General features: G+C 41.2%; 1 protein-coding gene across 3 annotated transcripts in view; it reads left to right on the top strand.

Annotated features, from left to right (window-relative positions):
* Positions 1–7,145: 7,145 nt before the first annotated feature.
* Positions 7,146–27,329, top strand: part of TTC1 (tetratricopeptide repeat domain 1) — a 34,367-nt gene continuing 14,183 nt past the window's right edge. Inside the window, exons 1-4 of one of the 3 annotated variants that reach the window (XM_005870558.2) lie at positions 7,146–7,238; positions 8,386–8,748; positions 23,658–23,718; positions 24,803–24,915. In XM_005870558.2, the coding sequence (XP_005870620.1) occupies positions 8,416–8,748; positions 23,658–23,718; positions 24,803–24,915 (507 nt within the window). In that variant the 5' untranslated portion in view covers positions 7,146–7,238; positions 8,386–8,415. The other 2 variants (XM_005870556.2, XM_005870557.2) reach the window with 2 other exon arrangements.

Below are 27,329 nucleotides of genomic sequence, written 5' to 3' on the forward strand. Positions count from 1 at the left end.
GATTTTTTCATAACAGCCTTGAAGAAATGTCTTTTCAACCCTGAGATTCTAGTTTAATGCCTGCTATTACTAGTACACTGCTAAGTAATCCTAGATCAGCGGTTCTCAACCTGTGGGTCGAGACCCCTTTGGCGGTCAAACGACCCTTTCACAGGGGTCGCCTAAGACCATCCTCCATATCAGATATTTACATTACGATTCATAACAGTAGCAACATTACAGTTATGAAGTAGCAACGAAAATAATTTTATGGTTGGGTCACAACATGAAGAACTGTATTTAAAGAGCCAGAAGGTTGAGAACCACTGTCCTAGATAAATCACCTTCCTGCTCTGCCCCTCGGTTCTCTCATTTGTTTTATGAGGAATTAGACTAGATAAGGAGTTCTTTTTTTTTTTTTTTTTTTTTTTTTTTTTTTTTTTAAGGGGGGGGGGGGGGGGGGGAAGGGAGACAAAAAACACATCGACCAGCTGCCTCCTGCACACCTCCCACTGGGGATGTGCCCGCAACCAAGGTACATGCCCTTGACCGGAACCGAACCTGGGACCCTTCAGTCCGCAGGCCGACGCCCTATCCACTGAGCCAAACCGGTTTGGCTAGATAAGGAGTTCTTAACATGGGGGTCTACAGACCCCCACAAGGCCATGGATAAAATTCAAGAGAGAAGGTCATGAATTTGGATGGTGAAAAAATATTATATTCTTGTTTCCACTAACCTCTAGTTAAAATTGAGCATTTCCTTCTATTATGACTGTAGGCAGCAGATCACACTAATCTTAGCAGAACCTGTGACTTTTCACCAAAAGAAATCAGAGATTTTTTTTAGGATACTACAGTAGCTTAGATATGTTAAAATAGTGTTTTTTGATCATCACTACCTCAAAAGTATGGTATTTATTACACCTACCATATTTAATGTGCTTATAAGTACATGTATCTCAAAATGTGATTAAATATTTGAGTAACTTATTGCAATATAATTTATTTTCCTCATAATCCTGTGTGTTTTGTTTTATGCACACACAAAAACATTTTCTGGCCTGGCCAGTGTGGCTCAGTGGTTGAGTATCAACTCATGAACCAGGAGGTCACGGTTCGATTTTCAGTCAGGGCACATGCTGGGGTTTCAGGCTCAATCCCCAGTAAGGGACATGCAGGAGGCAGCCAGTCAATGATTCTCTCTCATCATTGAGGTTTCTATCCTCTCTCCCTCTCCCTTCTTCTCTCAGAAATCAGTAAAAACATATTAAAAACCATTTTTCTTAAAAGGGCCCATAGGTTTCATGGCCAAAGGAACTCTTGGAACAAATGAGACCACCTCCTTGGCTAGAAGATCTCTTTGCCCCTCTGGCTGTAAATGAAACTCTGCCACTAGCTATCACGGTCATCCTGAACACGTCCCTTCGGCTCTCGGTCTCCCCAGTTTTCTCTTCTGTAAAATGGGTATCATGCATGCTTTGTCTCGCTCAGAGCCGCTAGGAGAACCAACGTAATCTACATTAAGCTCACTCAGTTGCAGAGAGTATGCATATTCACTTACATGGGGTCAGCTTCTGAAGCGCTAAGCAAACACTGAGTGTTACTAAATTATTCCATTTTAGCCCCATTTCCCAGAGATGCTGATGTTTTTCTATTACTTCCAGATAAGTGTCCTGCTGCAGCCATATAATTGCTGATGCCAGATTGGGATAGAACTAGGACAAAATTCAATAATAAGGAGGAAAATGCACCTTAAGTGCACTTGGATGAGCCTACTTAAGAACACAAGGAGATAAAATGAGATTTCACCATGGGTCATATAGCTTCAATTGTCTTGGAAAAATGTGAGCCAATATACCATGGTTAAAAAAAAAAAGTCATAGATCAACAAGTCATTTTCTCTGCAACCTCTAAACGCAGGGATAATTGGACAAATGACAGGAAAGTCGGTTTCCTTCCTAACTGGTACCTTTATCCATCCATCACCAGCATCAAAGGCCTCATCTTTAACCCGGCTCTGAGCCATTTGCCTGACACTGAAAAACGGCTGAATTTTCCTGCCAAGTGTATATCCATATACATTTGTATAGATATAGATCACCTTTCAAGGCCCCTTCTCCTTCTTGCAGTTAAGGTTACTATAACTGCCACCTCTTTTGAAAAACATACTTTGTGGCTAGACCTGGGATTGTGTCCTTGGTCTGTTTTATTAGCTGTGTGACCTTGGAGAAAACTGTTAACCTCTCTGAGCCTCCACCTTATAATTTGTAATAATAATACCTGACGATGGCATCCATTTATACAATATTTGAATATTCTTTGTGCACCAGGCACTGTGCTTGGCTCTAGGAATTTCAAAGAAAGGAAGAAAGACAAGCTCTCGATCCTTGTGGCTCTTACAGTCTAGTAGAGGGAATTATAATAATCAAGTAAAGAAATACTCAAGATTGTTACAGATGTGATAAAAGATATGAAGGAAAAGGACAGGGTGACATAATAGAGTGAGCTGCTTAAGTGATATTGAGGTAAGATATGAAGAACGAGAATGAGCAAACCATGAGAAGAGCTGGTAACAGCACCAGGGAGAGGAAACACTGAACACAAGGGTCTGGAGATGGGGAGAGACTGCGTTTCAGGAACAAAGAGTAGCACAGTGTCCAAGAGGGAGCGGTGCAAGGTGAGGTCAGAGAGGTAGGCAGAGACCAGATCGCATGCACCTTAGGGGTCGTGATAAGGAATTTTAGATTTTATTCTAATCAGAGTGGGAAATAGTTTAGACTTGTTTGGTATTCGTGTTGTTAAAGGATCGGGCTGCTTACTGAATGGTGAAGGGAGGATAGGAAGCAAGGGTGAAAGCGGGGAGGCCAGGGTTATTGTGGGTATTACCTACAATTAGAAGTTGTAGGTAAGACTTACAATAATGAGCACAACCCTTTACATAATGAGCACAGCCCCTGACACATAATAGTTCTCTAGGAATGTCCATTAGCTATTGTTCTGGAAGTTCTAAGCCTGTCCCATCTAATGCAGTAGACACCAGCTTTATGCAGCTATTGAGCATTTAAAATGTGGCTAGTGCAACCATGGACTTAAACTTCTCATTTTATTTAATTTTAATTAAATTAAACTTACATTTAGCCCTGGCTGGTGTGGCTCAGTTGGTTGGGCATCCTCTTGTGCACGGAAAGGTTGCCTGTTCGATTCCGGTCAGGGCACATGCCTGAGTTGCGGGTTCCATCTCTAGTAGGGGGCATGCAAGAGGCATCGATTGATGTTGCATCAATGTTTCTCTCTCTAAAATTCAATAAAGTAATATTTTAAAAATAAACACATTTAAAAACTAATATTTGATTCAGTCATTGGGAAGTATATTTTTTAAAACTTGGATATATGAATCTACTTTTCTAACTATAAATGTTATGAAATCTGAATATAGATTTAAGTATTTTCAATGAAAACTTAATGTCCAGGTTGAGATAACAGTAAAATACACACATGATCCCAATGACTTAGTATGAAAAAGAGAATGTAAAATATTCTGTTAATTTTCATATTGATTACATGTTTAAATAATAATATTTTGGACATATTGGGTTAAATAAAATATTATTTAAATTAATTTTTCTTCTCTTACTGTTTTTAATGCTGCTACTAGAGACTTGAAATTACATCTATGACTCATATCTTACTGCTAGTGAACATGCTGATCTAGGGGAAAACAGAAATATAGATATTTAAATGCTCAGAATGTTAACTCTTGATTGTGTCTCCTATGAGAAATCTCAGTTTAAGGATTGGAACTGGGAAAGAACAAAGAGCAATAGCATCTTTGAGAAGTGCTATACAGGCTCTCCATCTAAATTATGTATTTTATATACATCTCGCCCTTGAGGAACCTTTTGGCATCCCTGACTGTTGCTGGATTTGGACCTGCTATGGCAAGTTCAGGTACCCCAACCCTGGGGGAAGATGAAGAATGGTCCTAGAGTATAAAGCTTTATTCCCAAAGCCAGGCTCAGTAAGCCTCGTGGTATTAATATATCCACTTTGGGCGCTGAAAGGACTGAGCCAGTATAGCATAGATTTATTAAATCTCTATCCAGGGAGCATAAAAGCACACAACCTCCCAATAGTTTAGCACCGTGTGGGCGTAATAAGTCACTGGGGAGGCAGGAGTGATTTCCATCTCTGCCTGCAGATTCTTTACAAAACAATTTCTTTCCAGTTAAAGTGTGTGCCAGGTTTAGGTTCATTATCCCACTTAAGCCTCATGAAACCTTACGAAAGAGGCATCAAGGTTCAGTGACTTGTCCGAGATCAGATCACACAGCCGCTAAAAGGCAGAGCAAACTCAGGCCGTCTGACTGCAGAACCTTCACTCTTAACCCCCATACTGGGCAGCAATCCTCTTGTCTTGCCGTGACCCAAAGGACCACCTTGCATATAAGGCTCCTTCTCTTGTATCCTCCATCACTTTCCGCCATGCTGATACTTGCTCACTTTTCCCTAGTCCCTGCCCTGCTCCCAGGAGAGCTGGCCACAGACCAAGAGGGCAGCCCCTTACTGATTGTAACACTAAGAAATCACCCGCTGCTCCCCCAGAAAGAAAAGCAAAGAGAAAATGGCTCCTTCACTACCCTCCTGATTTATTGCTGTACCCACCACAGGGTCTAACATGGTGCCTAGCATTCATTCATTCCTTATTCATTCATGTTCAGCTTCCTCCTTCTTTCCACAAACATAGGTGCTCCATCTCCTGTCTTGGGGGATGTGAATGAAAGCTGCACAAATATTATCACTATTAATAATATTGTTAATTATCATTAGTAGCACTAATAATAGTTAAATTCCTATCACTATTAATAATTGATCATAATGGTGGTAATACTGTGAGGCCTTCGTGAGTAATAAAGATTACAGTAACAGCAAATGTTTATTGAGCACTTACTGTGCTAAGTGGTGTTAATAGGGAAGCATTTTTTTTTTCTTTTTTAAGCACTTTCCTTTCTGTGTTTTAGATAAGCCATGAAACCATTTATAAGAATCCTATAAGGTAATTCCAGAAGTCTCAAAATCTCTTTATGCAACTCACCAGAGCACTGAATGGACAGTGTTCTGACCATTATTCCTGAAAGATCATTCATCCATGTGCTAAGAGGAAGTTCACTGACAACTTGCAACTGTAAACAAGACACACAAGGTCTCTACCCTGGGAAATAACCCCAGAACCGCTCTCTCGATGAGAAGCCTTTCTTCCTTTTAGAGTGGCCATGAGTGCTAAGAGACGAAATCTCCGAGGTCCCAGGAACTGACAGGTGGGCTTCCATCTGTAAAACTCTATGTCTTGCTTTATGTTCCATACTTTAGCAGCATTCAGCTACTAATTGTTCAAATGAAAAGCAAATGGAGACCAGCCTGGAGGGTTCCCTGAGCAGATAAAACCAGTTTAGTCATTAATTTAGCTTATTGCCAATCGCTGCGGAGAATAAACAGTTGCCGCTTCCTCGTTCGCTATATAAGCTGCTTTATAACAATGGGCCATGCCTGCGCCTCATTCTGTGTTTTGGTTTGAGTGCGTCTGGTGTGTGCACGATAGATTTTTACTAATTTCTACTTCAGTGATTCATGGGTTCTACTTTGGCTATTTCTGAACCTTTGACATTTCATGGCACCTGAAAAGGGACCCAAAGAAGACCACCCACTGCAACCCAGAGCCCGGTGAGCAACCAGGTGCTGGTACCCACAGAACTCTTTGCGCTCACCACTTTCTCGTGGAGTTTTTGGGTGTTTCTTGGATCCAGACTCCCCTCTGTCTGCCTTCTGAGCTTCTAACTGTATTGTGCACACTTGCTTTCTGTTTCTGTTTTGTTTTCTGGTATCTGTTTCTGTTGACGTTTCTAGGCAAGTCACCCATCCTGTTCAAAAGAGGGGAAACCGTTGCTTGTGTCTCCTCGATGCCCAGCATTTGGGACAGCTGTAGGTAAGACGCGTTAGGGGATCCTAAAGTAAGATAGGTCCCCCCTTGTTCTTGGACCAGCCTCTTACGCCTTTCTGGACACATGGATGAACTTTTGGATATTTATTATTTATTTTGCTCCTAAAATCACCAAAATTTAATTAACTGCACTTCTTATAAGTCATAAGAGGACTAACCACTTATATTTAGCGAAGTTCCTGCTATATTTAAAAATTAAAAATATTAGTTTCAAATTTTTTATACATTTTTAATGTTTACGTTTGGTATATTAAAGCTTTTGACTTGCATAAAAATATAACTGTATGAATAACCTCATGTAGACATAAATTCAAAAAACAAGTTTGCTTTCTTCCGGAAACAGCCCCTCCAGCTCTCTCTGCAACGAACTGCAGAAACTTACTTAGTCCTCTGCTGCCACTGCCGGCTACCTGTCTGGCTTCCTTACCGGAACCTCACCCCTGAGCTCCCGGCGCAGGGCCTGGTGTCTGATGAGCACTCCTCGGATGAACGGGGAGGTCAGCAGGTCCGTGTGGTTCCAGGACCTCATCACACTCTTACATATTACTGAGGAGCACAGAGAGCTTTTGTTTATGTGGGCTACACCTGTCAATATTCACCGTATTAGAAATTAAAACTTAAATGAGTCAGTAAATACTACAGTGTTTTAAAGTTAACACTACACCCATTATACGCTAACTTTAAATAATCTTTTTATAAATAACTATTTTCCAAAACAAACTACACGTAGTGAAAAGAGGAGCATTGTTTTCCATGCTTGCAAACCTTTGGCTTTAATAGAAGACAGCTGGTTCTCATAGCGCGGTCTGCACCCAGTCCGCTGAGCCTCTGGAAAACTCCACCGAGAACTATGGGGAAGGCAAGTAACAGTATTAGTATGAACACTGTTTTGATATAGCGGGGCCTTGAAAGGCACACTTTGAAGACCATTAGAGGGAAGACTTTGCTTTTGGATAAGGTTTATGCTTCAGGATTCGTCTATACATGGCTAGCGTGAGGGCAGTCAGGTGAAGGAGGGAGAGGAACGCCACAGAGACGGCCTCTTTTCCTTTGTGCTGACGCGGAGTCTTGCCGTAACACAAGATGGCCGCCGCCACGGGTGCTCTGGGCCGTACAATGACGTCACATCGCGCCGTTCCACTACATTTCCCAGAATGCTCTACCAACAGCGACGCCATTGGCCGGCGCCGACGGAAGTGTACTTGACTAAGCGGAAGTAGAGGTTCTCGGAGGCTGGGAAGGTGAGGAGAGGAACTGTCAAGCGGTGAGTGGCCAGCTGGGTGTTTTTAGTTGTCGGTGAGGGACGCAGCCCGGGGACGAACCGTTGGGAAGGGCGGCGTGGCCCTTTCTTAAAACTGGGGCCTCAGACTCCTGCGTTCTTTCGGTAGACCTGGGAGCGGGGAGACCGGAGCACTGCTGTGGCGGCGCAGTCTCCCTGTTGGGATAGTGCGGTTTTTTTTAAGTTTGCTTGGGACGAGCGGGGGCGAATTCGGGCTCTCGTCGCGACCCAAGGGTCGTTGGTGTAATTTTGCTGCTACCGAAATGGTGGGGCTGCGACGTCTGACTCAGCGTCTCCCGCAGTGGTTCTCAGTGGGCTGCACATTGGAACCACCGGGGACGCCTTTTTAAAATGACGGATGCCCTAACCCAGCGACACCGATAAATCAGAATCTGTGGGGTGTAAAGGCTGGACTAAAGCGCCCCAGGTGTTACGCTGTGCCCCCAGGGTTGAGGACCGTTCTTATTTAGTGCCTGGTTTTGACCTCCACGGGGACCCTCATTTGGACCACCTGGGCCAGGGCCTCCCTTCCACGGTAACCTGCACGGGCTCTGTCTCTCGGATTGGGGTGAAGTTGGTGATCACTTTGCATTTTGAGTTCCACCAGAAACTTACTCTTTTGGGGAGGGGAAGAAAACAAAATTTATGGGGAGCGAGGGGAACCAAGCTTGGGGGGGATATGCGGACTTCCTGCTGCAAGGGAGGGAGCCCAAAGTGGGTTACCCCAGAAACTTATTCTTGACCTTTGTGTGGTGGTGCTGGAGAGACAGGGAGTAGTTTCTTATTTAGGGCCCGGGTTTTCATTCCGAATAAGCTTCGGGTCACTTCATTTATCTTGCCATTGTTTTAGCTTCTGCCTTTCTTTTGCTCTTGGCCAACCTCCGAGCATTGGAAAGTAGAAGTCACATTCAAATCGGTCTCTTATTGTTGCTTATAAGAAGTTCTGAAAGGGATATCGGTTAAAGTGGTATCTGGCATTATTCATGGGCTCCTGATACTGTTTATATATAATAAATCCTAACAAAAGGCAGCTAGGGTGTGTTTTGAGCTTTGATGGAGAAGTTTGCTTGGGTGTGAGAGGATTGTGTTTGAATATAAGCACCATCGCCCAACGTGTGTTCCGTTTTTCCAGAACCAGCTTCACCTCCCTCACTGGTTCAGCATGGGGGAGAAGTCAGAAAACTGTAGGGTTCCAGAGGACCTGCTCAGTGGTTTGCAAGTCTCAGATCCCCAGGAAGCAGAATGTGCTGGTCCTTCAGTTTCTAATCCCAGAGATCACCAGCCCCCGAGCAAGCTGCTCAAGGATGTTGAGGCCCACCCCCAGGAGGACCAGGGAGAAGAGGAGCATTTTCATGACTGCAGTGCCTCATTTGAGAAGGAGGAACCAGGAGTGGACAAGGTTGAGAGCAAACCTGATGATGATGTGAATTCCTCCGAACTCGACGAGGAATACCTAATCGAACTGGAAAAAAACATGCCAGATGAAGAGAAACAGGTAAGTATTTTACCTACTGTGCATGATCTGCCACGTAAAGTGCTTTTTAAAGTGAATAAATGGGGTTGACACTGTATCATACACCGCTTCATGTGTGGTTAAGAATAACTTGCCCATCTGTGTCTTTATTGCTTTAGTAGTGATGCATCTGAGATAAGTCAGTAGCATGACAGGGAAGCATAGAGTGTGTCTGCTTAGCAAAAAATTTTATTTTATTTTTTTCCTGTGACCTTTGATTTCTTATATTCATCTTGTATAATTATTTTCTAACCTTTTAGTTTTTGGGGGGACCTTATCTATAGTTGGCTGCTGAAATTCTTGGAATGGACATTGTTAGATTTTAAAATTATGGAATGCTGCCTATTTATATTAGTACCTTGTTAGCAAAAAAATGACTGCCTGAATATTCTGGTGGTGGTTTGGTTACAGAGGGGAGTTTCTGGGACCTGTATCATTTACGTAGCATTCTCAAGAAACGGAATTGTGTATGATAGTAGCTATAATGATAGAAGCTATAATTTGTTAAGCACCTATAATGTGCCAGCTGCTGAGCTAAAAATGTTACTTGTGTTTTCATTTAATCTTCACAACACACCTTATGAAACAAATGCTGTTAGCATCCTTTGTAAGAGAACAGAGTTCAGGGTGGTAAAGTAACTGGCCCAAGATCACCCATCTAATAAATGGCAGAATCGATTCTCAAACCCAGATCTGTTTGATGCCAAAGAAAATATAATGTAGAATTTAATAACAAAATTAGCTGTTTTCTTACAAAGCCAATACACTAATACAATGTACACCTTCCTGCTTCTTTGCCTCTGGGCCCCCTCCTCTTGGTGTCCTCCATATGTCCTTCTGATCTCATGAGCAAGGTCCTTTGAAGAGTTACCATAATATCTGAGCTTGGGGGGAAAAGGAGACATATGTAATATTTTTAAACAGGAAAGAATTTAAATTAAAAAAAAAATCTGAGTTTGTCTGCACAGAACTTGAACAAGACTTGCAATTTAGCCTTGGCCAGTGTGGCTCAGTGGTAGAGCATTGATTCTCTGTCAAGGGCATGTACCTGGGTTGTAGGTTCATTCCCTGGCTTTGGTGTGCAGTAGGCAACTAGGCATGTGGGAGGGAACCAATCCATGTATCTATCTTACATCAGCGTTTCTCCCTCCCTCCCTCCCCACCTACCTTCTCCCTCCCTCCCTTCCACTCTCTCTAAAAATCAATGGAAAAATTATCCTCGGGTGAGGATTAACAACAACAAAAGACCTGTAGTTTAGCCTCTGAGGAGCTCACTTGCTGAACAGGTTATGATAGATTGGTAATGGGCCGAGATATTAAATCTATTGGTTTTAACATGCATGTGTTAGCTTTTGTGCTAGTGTATGCCACCAGTAGAGGAGGATAAAGGGCAAAAATGAGTCAAGTTCATAAACTACCTCAGCAGAAATGACTCGGAAAATTAAATCAAGTGCTATTTGATGACATTAGGGAAATGATTTTCCAGAAAGTGAATGCTTGGTTCATTTTCCATATCACTGGTGTAGACTTTAGAAAAATATGTATGTTTAAATGGTAGCAATTTTCTGATGCCTTAATATATTTTGCCCTGATATTACAGTGAATTTTCTAGTGTTGTTGGTTTGACAGTTGAGTGGTTTGGCTCAAGTGTTATACATAGTCTGCACCCCATTTCCAATTTGCAAAACTTTTTGTCTCTCCTGGCCAGGAAATCACATTTTAAGTTCTAGAAATATTTAAAATTTTTATTGCCTATCAATTATTTTTTTTTAAAATATATTTTATTGATTTTTTACAGAGAGGAAGGGAGAGAGATAGAGAGTTAGAAACATCGATGAAAGAGAAACATCGATCAGCTGCCTCCTGCACATCTCCTACTGGGGATGTGCCCGCAACCCAGGTACATGCCCTTGACCGGAATCGAACCTGGGACCTTTTAGTCCGCAGGCCGACGCTCTATCCACTGAGCCAAACCGGTTTCGGCATATTGCCTATCAATTATATATTCTAACAGCACATACTTTTTAAACTTTAAAAAATTCAATATAATTTACATATAGTGAAACTGTTTATGTTCTGTCCTGTACAGTTCATTGAGTTTTGACAGCTGTATGTAACTCACACCCCTATCAAGAAAGAGAACATTTCTGCCTGGCTGGTGTGGCTCAGTGGTTGAGTGTTGATCTATACACTAGGAGGTCCCTGGTTCCATTCCTGGTCTGGGAATGCCCAAGTTGCAGGCTCAATCCCCGGCCAGGGGTGTGCGGGAGGCAGCTGATCGATGTTTCTATCTTTCTCTCCCTCTCCCTCTCTCTATCAACATCAATAAAAACATTTTTTTTAAAAAGAACATTTCCATCATGCCAGAAACTCCCTTTATGTGCTTGACCATTTATTCCTTCTCCCAACCCCCACCAACCAAGGGAACCACTGTTCTGATTCCTATCCCATGGCTTTTCCTGTTCCAGAGTTTTGTATAAATATAATCACTTTTAAAAACAAACATTTTATATACTTTATATCATCCCATATGTTTTCATAGCTTAATTTGAAAGTTTATAACAATATCTCCTAGAAATAATATGCTAGCGATAGCCATTATTTTATAGAAATGTAAACCATTAACTTCACTGTAAGAAAACAACCTATGAGAGTGCAGACAGCCTTTAGCTAACTGTAGTACTACTGTTAGCTATTTTTTACGCTGTTTTGATAAATATCTTTGTGAAATAATTATTAGGAAAACAGTTGAAGAAATCTCTCTTTGCTTACTGCACATAGGTTAGGTTTTATAGGTCATTGGGAACAGGATGTCTTTAAACTTGATTCTTAAAATGGACAAATTTCAGATAATTCAACAACAACAAAAATAAGCACAAATGTCCCAAAAATGTGAAAAGACTTTAATAATGTGTATATAAATTAAACATTATCTCTCATGTATTAGGTGAGAACATTGATCTCATATTGACAAGAAGAGGATATAGGAACTCATGTTGGGAGTTAACATTGCTACATCATTTTTATGGGATATAGGTATCATATTTTATATGAACTTTTCTTTAGACCAGGGCTATCAATAGAACCTTCTGCAATGATGGGAATGTTCTATTTTTACACTGTCCAGAATGGTAGCCACTGGCCATTGGCTACCGCATTTTAACAGTCATCTGACCAATGTCATCCAATAAATTTAATTAAAAAATAACAGTCATCTGGCTGAGCACTTGAAATGTGGCTAGTACAGCTGAGAAACTGAATTTTCCAATTTTTTATTTTAGTTAATTAAAATAGTCACATGTGGCTAGTGAATACCATATTGGACAGCACAGCTTTAAACCTCTGATTCTCTTCTTGTCATTTATTTTAAGGAAGTTATTAGAGATATGAACAGATGTTTATAGAAAGATGTGTTGCAGCATCATAATTTTGGAAAACTAGAAATGTTAAATAGAGGGTATCACTTTAAATGTTTTTGCATATTTATGCAGTAGTGTGCAATGAAGTCCTTAAGAAGGAGCCAAATCTTAGAAATGACATGGAAAAATGCCTGTAATGTAGTGTTAAATGAATTAAGTAGGGGTGATAATATGTTTTGTAATAAATATATATTTGGTTATTGTCCAATTCTTGGCACCGAGTACCTAAAACCCTTGGAATTTCCAAAGTGATAAGAGATAAAGGTGTATTTTATTCTTAGCAAGCCCCTTTCAACCACACCTAAGTTCATGTTAACAGGTGACTTTTGGAAAGCCCCTAGGATGAGGTCTGGTTGTCAGTTTGGAGCTTTCAGTGCCACCCACCCCTACCTCTTGAAAGGGAAGGGGGGCTGGAGTTTGAGTTAATGACTGATGACCCAAGATTTGGTCAGTCATTCTTACCCAATGAAGCCTCCATTAAAAATCCAAAAAGATGGGGTTCAGAGAACTGAGTTGATAAACACATGGAAGTGCTGGAAGGGTGACACACTCAGGAGCATATACTAGTATGTTCCCCTTCCCACATATCTTGCTCTATGCATCTCTTCATCTGACTGTTCCTGAGTTACATCCTTTATAATAAACCAGTTATGTAGTAAGGAAATTGTTTCCCTGAGTTCTGTGAGCCACTCTAGCAAATTAATTGAAACTGAGGATTAGGTCATGGGAACCTCCAAGTTAGAGCCAGTAGGTCAAAAGCAGAGGTGACAGCCTGGTCTTAAAGTTAGCATCTGAAGTAGGCGTGAAGTGGGGCTAGTCTTGTGGGGACTGAGCCCCTTAACCTGTGGGATCTGCTGCTGTTTCTAAGTAGGTAGTGTCAGAGTTGAGTTAAATTGTAGGACATCAGCTGGTGGTCCTCATAGAGTTGGAGTTACTCGGGGTGGGAGAAACGCTAGTCACAGAAGTGTTCAGTGTGAGTACTGAGCGTAGAGGAGACACAAGGAAGGTGTTAGGTCTTAGGACATCAGTGATGGTTCATTTTAATTAAAGACCTATGTGAAAATATGCTTATACATGAACATTTGGAAGGATATACACCAAATTAGGAAAAATGGGTAGCTTTGAGGGATCTGATTTGGGGAAAGTTTGTTTTAATATAGTTTTGCAATAGTTGCTTTTTATAGTAAGCATGTGTTACATTTATAATCAACAACAACAAAAGTTATTCCATTTTGAGAATGTAAATAAAAATTGATTCTTGACAACCAAGATGGACTTCTTACTGAAAGCACATAAAACTGACCTTTGAGGATTTGAGAAAGAAGTGCTATCATAACATCTGTATTTTGTTGAATGTCTCTCTTGGGCAGAATTAAGTATCAATAGCCAAAGTCTGAGGCGCCGGCTAGCTCAGTCGGTAGAGCATGAGGCCCTTAACCATTTGTATGCCATACGTGTCTATAGATGCAAGTGGCGAACCTTTTTTAATTCAAAATATCGTAGCAGTTAATAGCCTAAGTCTGTTATTCAAGCTGACTCGACTTGACCGATGGCTGAGAAGATAATCTAGGCCAGCCGTGGGCAAACTACGGCCCGCGGGCGGATCCGGTCCGGTTGAAATGAATAAAACTAAAAGAAAAAAAGACCGTACCCTTTTATGTAATGATGTTTACTTTGAATTTATATTAGTTCACACAAAAACTCCATCCATGCTTTTGTTCCGGCCCTCCGGTCCAGTTTAAGAATGCATTGTGGCCCTCGAGTCAAAAAGTTTGCCCACCCCTGATCTAGGCTCAAGAGTGTGAGTTCTCAGCAGAATTCATAAACACGAGGAATTAAGGAAGAGGAAGGCAGTTAAGATTTGGTAAAAACAGGCAAAATCTCTTAAGGAAAGCACTTGTGTATGTGTGTTTTTATTTCAGCAACAAATCTTAACTGTTTGTGAAAACCTAAATGTAGACATGATGACCCAGAGGAATGGGATTTTAGCTGACATTTGCGATGTAGTAGATCTGTGAAGCAAATAAGTGATTCTGGAAGGCTTGGTTGAGGTAAAGGACAGATCTGGTAGGAGATGAGAATTATTGCTATAATCTTATGACACAAGAAGCTTCTGGTACTGGGACCTACCTATAGGATATACTGTATTGTGGTGGTATTGATCCTGCAAGAGACTTGCCTTTTATCGACTACTTGTCACAATGGAGGCCTCAGTGGGGGTTTCCTGGGTAATTCGTATGCACACTAACAGTTTCAGGACCACAGTCACGGGACCTTGCACATAGTCTTTCTTCATTAAATAGCTGTTGAATGGACCATATGGTTATCTTTCTCATGAGGGCCAGTAATTGGTCTTACAAGTTATAGAGATTTTTATCTCATTCATTTATTCAAGAAATATTTGCATTTCTCCACATGCCAGGCATTGTTTGAGGTCCATAGGGATACAATGGTGAAAAAGATGGAGGGGGTTTCTTTTCACTCATAAGTATATTTCTAGTTGGGAGGTTTGGAAAAGATAAGATGAAGTGATGAAGGGTAGGGAGGGTTGGGAGGATGGGAAGGACTATTCCAGATCAGAAAAGGCCAATCTGGGGAAGGGGCATTTCAGCAGAGACTTGGAGGGAAAAAGGAGTCAGATGTGTTAACAAACATGTAAAGGCTCTAAGGTAACTATTAGCTTGGTATATATTCTTGGCATGCAAGGAATTAAAGAGCCAGGCCAGTTAGCTGGAGTAGTGATTGAGGAGGAGGGTGAGGTGATGAAGTAAGTGAGGGTCTGATTATGGAACACTGAGTCGTGATAAGGAATTTCAAGCTTATTCCAATAGGAAACAGATGGATAAGCCAGAGTCAAGATGAAGTTAATCTGTAAGCAAAATGCAGATTTAGTCATTTTCATGGGTTTGCGCCGTAGTGCCAGTTGCTATGTGTTCATTTACACATAGTCGATACATACATAGATCCATGTAAGTAAGGGATACAAAAGTCTTACTTGGTGAACATGGACCCAGAGCGCATGGCTTCTGGGATTTTAAAACATTTTCCTTAGGCTCTGGAAAAGTAAAGGATTATTCTTTCCTTTAAGACTGTTTTATTTTTAACCAGGAACCATTATTGCAGTATTGGTTTAGAACAGACGTTTTATATCCATTCTTTTCCTCCTCTCATTTTTCCTAAATCCTATGGTACTTGATCCTTCTGATTTCCATGTTTCTGCTACCTACCTCATTGCATTATTTTTATAATGTTATCAGTGCTGTTAGAGTGGCGTGTTTGCAGAGAACATTCTCCTGGTTGGTTTTCTATAGTGGCCTGTATATTTTGTTAACCTCTTTGGAAAATCTTTCTGATTTATTGTTTCCCTTTTATTTCATTTCTAATGGGCATTCTTTGGAACTAAGATTGTCTTATTTATTAATTTCTTAGAGTTCACCAGTATTAGGTTTATGAACGCTATTGACAAATGATTAAATGAAATCCTAGAATTTAAGAACTGAAGGGACCTTAGATTTCTCTTCCTGAGTTTAAACCAGGAGAAATAAGGCTTGTTTACTCCAAGACATTTGGAAGTTAATATCTTTAGATTACCTGCTGATGGAAGAGGTAAAGTGTCCTTCAGTGCTTCTCAAACTTTATTGTGCCTAAGAATCACAGGAAACTTTGTAACCGTGCAAAGCCTTGAGAAGTGTCTGAGACCACAGGCTGGTGGGGTGGCAGCCAGGGATCTCCTTTGTCAACAAGCATGCCCAAGTCATTTTGATATTGGGAGAACTGTGGCCACACTTGGGAGCCAGAGAGCCAGGTTGATACAGATGACTAAACTTCCAGAGCGAAGTAATGACCTAACCGGTATATTGACTGCGTCCAACATCAGAAGAATAGTTTACTAATAGGATTTTTTTTCTTTTAACCCTCATATGTGCTCAGTGTCTAAAGAGGACTTATTGGGTGGAATTTAAGCAATACCAAAATAAGGAAATTTATTTCTATTAATTGAGGTTTTAGAAATAGAATTTTTCTGAGTTAAAACACAAGGGAATACTTCCAAGATTAATTCCTCATAGATCAATCATCTCTCCTCAGCAAAATAAGACAATGAGAGTCAGGTTCCCACTACACCTTAAATCCAGAGAGCCTTCCTCCAGGCTTCCTAGAGGGCTTCTAAGGGATTTGTGGAAAAAACAAATGTGTATGTGGAAAGCAACTGATGTCCAATTTCAAAGAAAACAAGACTTGAGCATTTGTTTATTTTTTAATGGTGAAGAATTCCCTTTCAGAATAATTCGTGGGGCTGGTGTCCTTGCAGTTTCAGTGTATAGTTTTCTCATCCCACCTAGATTGGACTCAAGCAGAAAGTTGTTGCATGTGCCTCCATTTTCCAGCCCTTTAACCAGTATGTATTTTTTTTCAACCCTTCCTTTACCGCAGTGGTTCTCAACCTTCTGGCCCTTTAAATACAGTTCCTCATGTTGTGACCCAACCATAAAATTATTTTCGTTGCTACTTCATAACTGTAATGTTGCTACTGTTATGAATCGTCATGTAAATATCTGATATGCAGGATGGTCTTAGGCGACCCCTGTGAAAGGGTCATTCGACCGCCAAAGGGGTCGCGACCTACAGGTTGAGAACCGCTGCTTTACCTAGATGTGATTGGTCTCTGGGTGACTATGCTCGACTTAAACATGTTTCATTTGTAGCAATTACTTTACAAGCTGCAGGGGGCAGCAGAAAGCTGCTGATAGATTTACAATATGGAAATTGCTGGTGTGAACCTCTTGGCTTTCTCCCTGTTGTCTATTAAATACATGCTCACTGCAGGATTATTTAAGAGAATATTTTAAAATAAATTTAATGATCTTCCTTAGAATGCAGACTAAAAAGTGTTTCTAATTTGGGAATTCAATTCTGCCTCAAAGGTTATTTTTAAATATATTTAAAATAGTGATAAAAGGCATATACACTTGTAAGCTCCAAGTTAACGATGAGTGAGGAGTACAGAGCCCAGTAAAGTTCTTTAAGTCAGTTGTATTCACTGACCTAAAGCATGCGGACAGACCCAGGCAGAGGCCCATGTAGATCCTGGAAGTGGACTGGGGAGATGTAGGCAGGAACTCCTGGAGCATGGTCTGAAAAGGGCCCATGGGAGGAAGATTGTGGTCAGAAGGCCTTCACAGGGGCCCCTCTTGCCCAGGTCTAAGGAATGTGCAGTGTTTTACAACCCATGAAACTATTTAAGCATTAAGTACCATTCCAAATTTTTTTTTGAGTGTTTTTATTATCTTACAATTAAAAAAATTTTTTGAAGCAGAATTGAATTTCCAAAGTAGAGAAATTATGTACAGTCTGCATTCAAAGGAAGATCATGTGGGAAGGAAGTGAAAGGTGGTCCTGGAGAGGAGGTAGATTTTGTGCTAGACTAGGAAAATAGGAAAATTTGATTTGGACAGTCAGGGGAAGATATGGAAGAGAAACAAGGGCATTGTTTGAATAAACAAAAGAATGGAATGAAAATTAAGCATGATGAGTTTTGAGAGACAACAAAGAAATAAGACTGTCTAGAAGAGAGGACTTGTGCAGGGTAGCAGGAGGTGAAGTTGAGTAGGTTGCAATAGAAGTTTGATGTAGTATAAGAAACAAGTGATTTCTGAATCTTGATTGCTTACCTGTAAAATTGATAGTTAAATACTTCCATGCCCTCCTCTTAGGATTGTCTTAAAAGCAAATGAGTCATATATGTGACAGCAGATTTTAAGCACTGAGATGCTATACTAGTGTATGTTGTACTGAACTTTAAATACCAGGCTGAAAAGTTTGAAGTTGTGGTAATAACTGTTGAAATAAACTGCATTTATCAAGGGCATTGTCTTTTTGGGGTTTTCCTTGACAGTTCCTGTGATGATTGTACAGTGCAGACTGATGTTACTATTTCCCCTGAGTTTTCAGTGATGGGGATGAGTGAGGACTATAGAGCCCTGTAAAGTTCTTTGATTCCCACTGTTATGGAATGGAATTCTAGAGCAGATGTTTCTCTGTGAGGCCTCTCTGGAATGTGTTAAAAGGCATTGTTGAGCCCTGTGAGAGTCTCCTAACCACATTAGACCAGAGTTGGGACTGATTTGCACCTGATAATGCTGAAGAATATCAGCAGTCATTTATGTGTGACTGCCCCTGGCACTTAGCATGTTAAATAAGACTTAACACTATAAAATCTGTCCTTGGATTCCAGTACCATTACACAGTATGCATGCCATCCTTCGGGAAAAGACTGTTCCAGCAGCAGAATAAACCCTAGTCTTTGTACTGGAATCAAGTTAGTCTCTTGGCACAGCTGGGAAATGGTGCAGCTTTCTCTTCAGAGTGCTATTTTTAGCTGTTTCCAAGGAGATGTTCAGCATGATATTGATAATTGCATTAATCCTCACTTTACACAATCTGTGGAAGCAGCGGCTTCTTTCCAGTGTTTACTGCTTAATAGGTCACCGAGTTGTGATTGGTCAGCCAAAAAAATGAAATGCCTTCCTGAGAATAATGGCCATAGAAATATGTTATGGAGCCCTTCTGCCAGTTCAACTCTTGGTGCTAGTTATAAAGACTCCGTGAGCTTTTCTTGGGCTGGCTGCTCAGGTTGGCCCTTAATTAGTAATTCCTTCTGGGCGTGCCTTGCCCATTGGGGTCTTAATGTTCTAAATTTACTAAAGAATGATTAAACTCTTAACACACATGCACTCACACACACTTTACAAGAGCCTGACCTGGTAGGCTGAGTGATTCATCAGTGGTCAGAACATTCCTGATGAGTTGGCACTTGAGAACAGATTTAGATCAAAAAGTAGCTGCAAATTAGAGTTAAAGTAGCGGAGATAGAAATTTCTTAAAAGATAGACATTAAACTCCGTTAACTTGAATTGCCCTTCTCTAAAGAATTTGTGTTTTTGAAATAACTTAAAAAATATATTTAAAAAGGAAGACCTATGTAATACTTTCAACAATAAAGATTAAAAGAAAAATCTTATATAATAAAGATGTAATATGCAAATTAACCCTCACACCATCACAAGATGGCTGCCTTCGATCAGGCCGGCAGGGGGTTATTGAGGAACGACCTAATGACTGAACAGCAGGCTGCATGGGGCAACCAGGCCGGCAGGGGGGGCAGTTGCGGGCAACTAGGCCAGCAGGAGGGGCAGTTGGGGGCGACCAGGCTGGCGGGGGGGGCAGTTAGGGGCGACCAGGCAGGCAGGGGAGCAATTAGGAGCCAGTCAGACATCCCCCAAGGGGTCCCAGATTGGAGAGGGTGCAGGCTGGGCTGAGGGGACACCCCACCCCCCACCGCGTGCATGAATTTCATGCACCGGGCCTCTAGTAAATAAATAATATATTTAAGACCTGTGGTGCATTTATTCATGAGAACATATCTTCTCTTTTAACTTGTTACCTTGCATTGATATATTTTCTAATGTGAAACCAACTTTTCATTTCACTGTTAGAACTTTATTGGACAATGATATATGGTGTGTGTATGTGTGTGTTAATTTAAAATTAATGGACTGAATTTGCTAATAATTATAGGGCTTTATTTTTACCTTAATTGAAATTGTTTCATAATTTTAAAATTAAATTTGTTGTGGTAACATTGGTTAATAATATTATATAAACTAGAGGCCCAGGGCACAAAATTCATGCAGGGAGGTGGGGGGGAGCAGGTGTGTCCCTCAGCCCAGCCTGTACCCTCTCCAATCTGGGATCCCTCTCACAATCCAGGACTGTTGGCCCCCAACTGCTCACCTGCCTGCCTGCCTGCCTGATTGCCTCTAACTGCTTCTGCCCGCCAGCCTGATCACCCCCTAACCCTCCCCTGCCAGCCTGATTGCTCCTAACTGCCCTCCCCTGTCGGCCTGGTCATCTCTAACTGCCCTCCCTTGCCAGCCTGGCTGCCCCTAGCTGCCCTCCCCTGCAGGCCTAGTCCCCCCCAACTGCCCTCCCTGCAGGCCATCTTGTGTCCACATGGGGGCGGCCATCTTGTGTGTTGGAGTGATGGTCAATTTGCATATTACTCTTTTATTAGATAGGACGTTATATTTCAGATGTACAACATTTGATTCAACATCTGTATACTCTTACATGCTTACCCCCAAAGTCTAGTGTCCTTCCCTTACCATACATTTTGCCCCCTTTCCTCACTTTGCCCTCCCCCTACCTCTCTTCCCTTCTGGTAACTAGCATTCTGTTGTCTGTAAATATGAGTTTATTTTTGTTTTGTTTGTTCATTTGTTGCTTTTTGTTTTATATCCCACATGAGTCCATCTGACTTATTTCACTTAGCATAATACTCTAAGGTGCATCCATGTTGTTGCAGATGGCAATGTTTCATCTTTTTTATGACTCAGTCGTATTCATTATATATATGTACCACATCTTCTTTATCCAGTCATCCATCGATGGACACTTACGTTGTTTTCATGTCTTGGCTATTGTAAGTGTTGCAGTGAACATAGAGGTACATGAATAAATGTTTTCAAATTTGGGGGATAGATCCCAGAAGCTTGCTGGGTCATATTGTAGTTCTGTTCTTGATTTTTTAAAGAACCTTCATGAGGACTTGTATGCATGCATATAAGCATAACCAATGGACATAAGACACTGGCGGGTAAGGGAGGACAGGGGATTGTCAAGGGCGGGGGGTGGGAAGGACACATATAAATAAATAAAGAACCTTCATGTTGTTTTCCATAGTGGCTGCACCAGTTTACACCAGCAGTGTAAGAGGGTTTTTTCTCCACATCCTCTTCAGCACTTGTTTTTGTCTTTTTGATAATAGCCATTCTAACAGATGTGAGGTGATATCTCATTGTGGTTTTGATTTGTATTTCCCTAATAACTAATGATGAACATCTTTTCATGTATCTGTTGGCCATCTGTATATCTTCCTTGGAAAAATGTCTGTTCGGGTTCTCTTAATGAAAATTTGGGTTGTTTTTTTTTGCCATTAAGTTGTATGAGCTTTTAAAAATATATTTTGGATATCAACCCTTATCTGATACATGATTTGCAGATATTTTCTCCCATTCAGTAGATTGCCTTTTCATTTTTGTTGACGATTTCCTGTGCTGTGCAGAAGCTTTTAAGTTTGATGTAGACCCACTTATTTATTTTGGCTTTTGTTGTGTTTGCTTTTGATGTCAGATTCAGAAAATCAACACCAAGATCTTTCGTATGTGGCTATACAGTTTTCCCAACACCATTTATTGAAGATACAGTCCTTTCTCCACTGTATAGTCTTGGTTCCTTTGTCATAAATTAATTGACCATGTATGCTTGGGTTTATTTCTGGTCTCTGCTCTGTTCCATTGACCTATGTGTGTGTTTTTATGCCAGTTCCATACTGTCTTAATTGTCATAACTTTGTAATAGAGTTTGAAATCAGATAGTGAAATGCCTCCAGCTTTGTTCTTTCTCAAGGTTGCTTTAGCTATTCAGGGTTGAAATAACTCTTAACTAGATTTATTATGGAGTTTTCTTGGCTTACGCATCCAACCCCCCTTCATATTTGGAGGAATTTTTCTGTGTTGTAATCTTGAGTGACAGTACTCAATGTCCCTCACTCCATTGTGTGACAGCCAAGGCATGTGACATACACTTGGCTCATTTGATGCCGCTGATCCAGACTTTGAATCTGGGTGGAGCAAAGAAAGAGGAATGGTTAGGATTCGTTTGCTGCTATTACAAGCCTGTCTTGTCCAGACTCTTCAGCTAAAGGACACTTAGTGTCTTCTTACTTCTTGACTTAACTGAGCTGCCTTGATTCCTGTCTGTTTTCTACGCTTATATTTGAGTCCCATCACCACCTCCCATTTTATTTTTTTTCTACTTCCTTAGAATAGCCCTTCTTCAGATATATTATATCTAATATTATATCTAAAAATGAGTTATTGTATCTGCTGTGCATCTGGCACCTAGTAGAGACCATAAATATTAAATTCAGTGTATACCTACCGTTTAGTCTCTTTATTGAGGTTCATCAAGTGCTCTATTTCATCCGGAGTATAACAACAACAAGGCATCGGGAAGCTCCCAGCAGCATATTTACAAATCTCCAGAGACATAACAGTTTCACTTTGGTTTCTAATCTTAAGAGTATCAGTTATTTAGGCTCCAGGCTTCTCCTGTAAGTGAAATGTCCTGCTAACTGTGTTTCCTGCCTTTGAAATTTTTATTTAGTCAGAAGACTCAAGAATGAAGGAGATTTTGTTTTAAAAAAACAAACAAACAAAAAAAGAACACTGTCAGAAGGCGGCAAGTGGGGGGCTACTTCCGCTGCTTCTGCTTGTGTTCCCCGATGATCGGGGCTGGAAGCACAGAGACAGCCTGTGTAGTCTTTGCTCTGCCGAGTAACATTCACTTGGCCTTTGAGTTTGATGGGTGCTCTGCCATCTGTGTGAATTTCTGAGTTGTTAGAAGAAGCTAAGAAAAGGGAGATTTGTTTATCTGGGTCTCTTCAAATTTCCTCCTGTTAGCCTGCTGGCAGCATACTGCCCTGACCCTGCAGGTGAGGCATGCCCCCCACAATGCACTCTGCCATCATACCTGTGTCTCCTTCATGACACAAACCACAGTTGTAGCTAAGTAAGTATTAAATTACTTATTTTACAGAAAAATCATAGCTCATATTTAGTGAACACTTATTTGCTAGGCATTGTATTGGGAGCCTTATGTACATTATCACTTTAGTCCATAAAAGTATTAAAGCCTCATTTCTTAGATGAAGAAAGTAAGGCTCAGAAAGATCTGGAAGTTGTCCAAGATCATGCGATCAATAAACACCAGATCCGGATTTTGAATTTACAGTGGTGTGTATACCAGTGGATGTGTTGCTTAGTTTCAGTATGCATAAATAGAAATTAAATGATACCTGAATTACCATTCTGTGCAAAAGATAGAAACGTAAGAAACCTACGGTTTGCATTTTAAACACAATCAAGAATGTGTTGGTGATTAGCCAGGTAGTTATGTGTTTTTTTCTATATCTGTTGGAGATTTAGGTAGAACTGACCCAATTCTCAAAAGTCAATTGCTCGCCAGGCCGGCATGGCTCAGTGGTTGAGCATTGACCTTTGAACCAGGAGGTCACAGGTTCGATTCCCGGTCCGGCCACATGCCCACGTTGCAGGCTTGATCCCCAGTGTGGGGCATGTAGAAGGCAGCTGATTGATGATTCTCTCTCATCATTGATGTTTCTATCTCCCTCTCCCTCTCCCTTCCTCACTGAAATATAAATACGTGTGTGTGTGTGTATATATACATATATATATATACACACACACATACATACATACATACATACACACACTTTTTTTTAAAAGTCAAGTTGCTGCCTATTAAATAGGCTGATATGTAAAGAAAGCTGACCTTTTTTGTTCACTTACAATAATATTGTGACAAATTCTGTCAATCTCTGGTCTCTTTTAGAAAAGAAGAGAAGAGAGCACTAGACTGAAGGAAGAGGGAAATGAGCAGTTTAAGAAAGGAGGTAAGAGAACGGTTTCAGCACTGATGTCTTCTCACTCTTCTTTTTCTTTCGTAGAGTCTGGAGAAAGCCCCAAAGAACATTTGGAAACAACTAGCAAATAAACTGCTTTCAATACATTCTGCCTTCCAGCATTTACAATATTGTTTTTTACCAGGTTCAAATCGTTCTCAGCTGACAGTGACCAGTTACCATGTGTCTCTTGACACAGGCATAGTTCTTCTTTTCTATAATCCAATCTCTATAAATCCAGAAATTGGGAGGAAAACTCTTCAGCTGTGGCTTTGGAGATCTCTAACCTGGAATGTTAACAGGCTCTCTGCTGCACTGCTGCAAAACCAGGGCCCCATTCCTCACTTTGAATAGCCTATAAAAACCAGCCGCGGGTCTGGCAGGGCCCAGGGAGGAATCCTGCTTGTACTTGGGCTGCACTTTCATGTGCCTTTTTCTTTGGATGCTGTAAGCAGAGAGGTGCTCTTCATGTCCTTCTGGGTTTCCTCCATAGGCTTAGGAATAAGTCGGGCTCATTCCAATACTTTGGGCAACTGTTTGATCTTATGATAGCCTTTGCCACATAGTAAAGGGTAGATGGCTTTAAAAATCTAGGAGTAGTAACATCTCTCCCTAGTTATTTTTAGGTTTAAAAATTTGTTTCTTACATCCTGGTTTAATCAGTCATCACTTCTGTTGTTCTAAGAGAACTAATGGTTCTGATTTTGAAAACGTATCTCTTTGTATTTTAGTATTAAGTATTTCTAACCTGAGAAAGGCGTGAATAGACAATTTTCCTTTAGGACCCTGATTATTCTGTGTGGCAATGAATATATAAATTTATTACCACTTTCTCTTTTAAGGTCTTTAGTCAACAGGCCATTAATCCCAGACTTCGGTCTCTTTCATCTGTCCAGTTCCCAGACCCCTCTCAAAGCTCCTTACTAAATTGATAAGCCATATGGAAGCTGAACGTTTGGAGTGTTCTGTTGGAGACCTTTGTCCTGTGACTGGAAGGCTATGCACTCTGAGATCCTATGGAAGACAGTCTATCAGGAATAAAATAATAACCTCTCACCTTTTACCTTATTCTCAGATTACATAGAAGCTGAACGTTCTTACAGCCAAGCCCTTCAAATGTGCCCATCCTGCTTCCAGAAAGACAGGTCTATTCTCTTTTCAAATAGAGCTGCTGCAAGGATGAAACAGGTATGTGACATTGTGTGGAAAGTGGCTACTATGTTTGGACAGGTTCAAGCCTCGGACTAATGAGAGGGCACAGTCCTCTCATGGCCACGTGCAAGTCCCAGCTTGGAGGGCAAAGCCCTCCCGGCGCAATTATAGCCAACAGCTATAGTTGTAAGCTTGAACCTATGGTCCGCACACGTGGCCCCACGTGTCTGAGTGATGTGGGCTTGATAGAGTTCAGGTGCATGTAATTGAGTAGGATCGAAACACACGAGAATGTTGTAAACATCTTGACCACGCCCTTACTTTGCCTCGTGGAATTTGGCTATAAAATAAAGACACGGCTTGCAGTCTGTGGCGCTCTCGCTAGCTCTCCATCAGAGAGGACAGCGTCCCACCCAGACCCAGCTTTCTTCTCTTGTCTGTCTTTTCTCACTCCCTCAGCGCCCCCTCGCAGGGTCACCGAACCTGGCTGAGCTGGCGTGGCACATGAGGTGCCCAATGTGGGGCTGAGTATGCCATGGCCGTGCCGGCCCGCCACAATATTGACCTTTTCTTTTTTTAAGTGTATTTGTAGGATAGCTTCTCTCCAAAAACTCACATAGGGCCTTAATGTTGGTGTCTCCCTTTTCCTGCTCATATATTTCCCTGATATAAAGGGCACAAGAAAGATAGAAACATATTTTTAAAGCTTGAGTCAGATTACTGTTAACATTCCTCATTAAAGCAGCTGAGGGAACACTTTACAGAAAGAATGGCAAAGTTTCCACCAAACTAGGGAAGGTTAATGAAGCAAAGACCTTAGTGGCGCATGGCTTGGAATAGCTACAACGGCTTGTTTTAGGCTCTGGGAGTCTAGATAAAGACCCGAGGGAAGCACTGGTTAAAACTTGGGATTTCTAGATGCTTCTTCCAGAGGCAGATTTTCCTGTTGAAAGTATGACGTGGAGAGAAATGTCCACCAGTTGGAATGAGTGGTGCCCTTAATAGCAAGATAGGAGTCAGGGAAAGTTCAGGAACATTTTGCATTTCTAAAGGCTCGAGAACCTGGTGTAGCAGGGTGAATGTAGAATAGAAAAGAGTGTAGTTGTATTTCTTTTGTACCATGTTGGTATTAAAAGTTAGTTTTGTCTGATTTCCTATTTAGTTAACATAGTAGATTTTGCTGGATTGAAATGATAGGAGTTTTTAAAAAAACACTACACTTGTTTAACTATGGTTACTTGTGTCCAAAGCTCAAAGAGTGGGTTATGTAACATACCTGTACGCAACCACGAAGCAGGCCCTAGCTTGGGCAGAGTGGTCTTTTTATTTGTTTAGATCAGGTATCCACGTCACTTTCTCATTGACGTTGCCTGAAATTCTCTAGTGCTGCTACCAAAGTCTCTTTGGATAACCAGGTTTAAAGAAAGGGGGGGGGGATCCAGGATGGTTTAGTTGTGCAGAAAGATGTTGTTTTTTTAAAACCAGAACTTGGTTTGTTTTATTATTGGATTCAGTCTCCAAAGTGAAGTAGTTTGGGGGTGATGCATGTGGCATTAGAGAATAATTCTAGAGTATATAAACAGACATATTAGGGGAAATAAAATAATTAAGTGTATTTAAACATTACTCATTAATATATCCAGCATCAGTCAGAACTCACACCTAACTTGGAAAACTCTCCTATTTCGCTTTTGCTTCTTGGAGACATCTTGTCCCGTTCTCAGACTGGAAGTTGTCATTGCTAAATGGAATTGAGGGCACCTTCAGTGTCAAAGGAAATGCACCATGCCCATCTGGCTCCTGGGACTGGGATTCTTTGTTTCCACAGTTGCCAAGTTATTGGTATTGCTAGGCTCGGGCTAGGATAATCACCTGGTTCTGAGTTAGGGCAATGTGTGGTCTTTGTCACATGCGAGGAGAACGCAGGAGAGAGTTGCTCTGTGATCATTTCCTTTACAAAAGATAGGTTTGCCAGTGGGGTGGATGGGTGATTGTTTTGTTCTTTTAAGTTGCACTCTTTGATATTTTTAAGAAGATTCAAAAATTGGTAACTTGGAAATGTCCAGGATTAATGCATTTGAACAATTAAGGACCATATTCTGAGTTTATTCACGGAGGTGCTGGGTTCACTGCTTTAAGAAGAATTTCTGAAAGGCAAGTTTGCAGGCTCAGCATCCCTGACTGAATGCGCCCGGCCAAGCTTTACATTTTATGTCTGGAGAGAGAAAAGGCAGACAGTTGAGGGCAGAGTGTCAGGTCTGTGCCTGCCTCCACAAGAGAGACAGAGCCCTAAAAGAGCAGATTAAGGCCCTAACCGGTTTGGCTCAATGGATAGAGCGTCGGCCTGCGGACTGAAAGGTCCCAGGTTCGATACCGGCCAAGGGCATGTACCTTGGTTGCGGGCACATCCTCAGTAGGGGGTGTGTAAGAGGCAGCTGATCGATGTTTCT

Source organism: Myotis brandtii, unplaced genomic scaffold (genome assembly GCF_000412655.1).
Source record: "Myotis brandtii unplaced genomic scaffold, ASM41265v1 scaffold32, whole genome shotgun sequence".
NCBI classification, from domain to species: domain Eukaryota; kingdom Metazoa; phylum Chordata; class Mammalia; order Chiroptera; family Vespertilionidae; genus Myotis; species Myotis brandtii.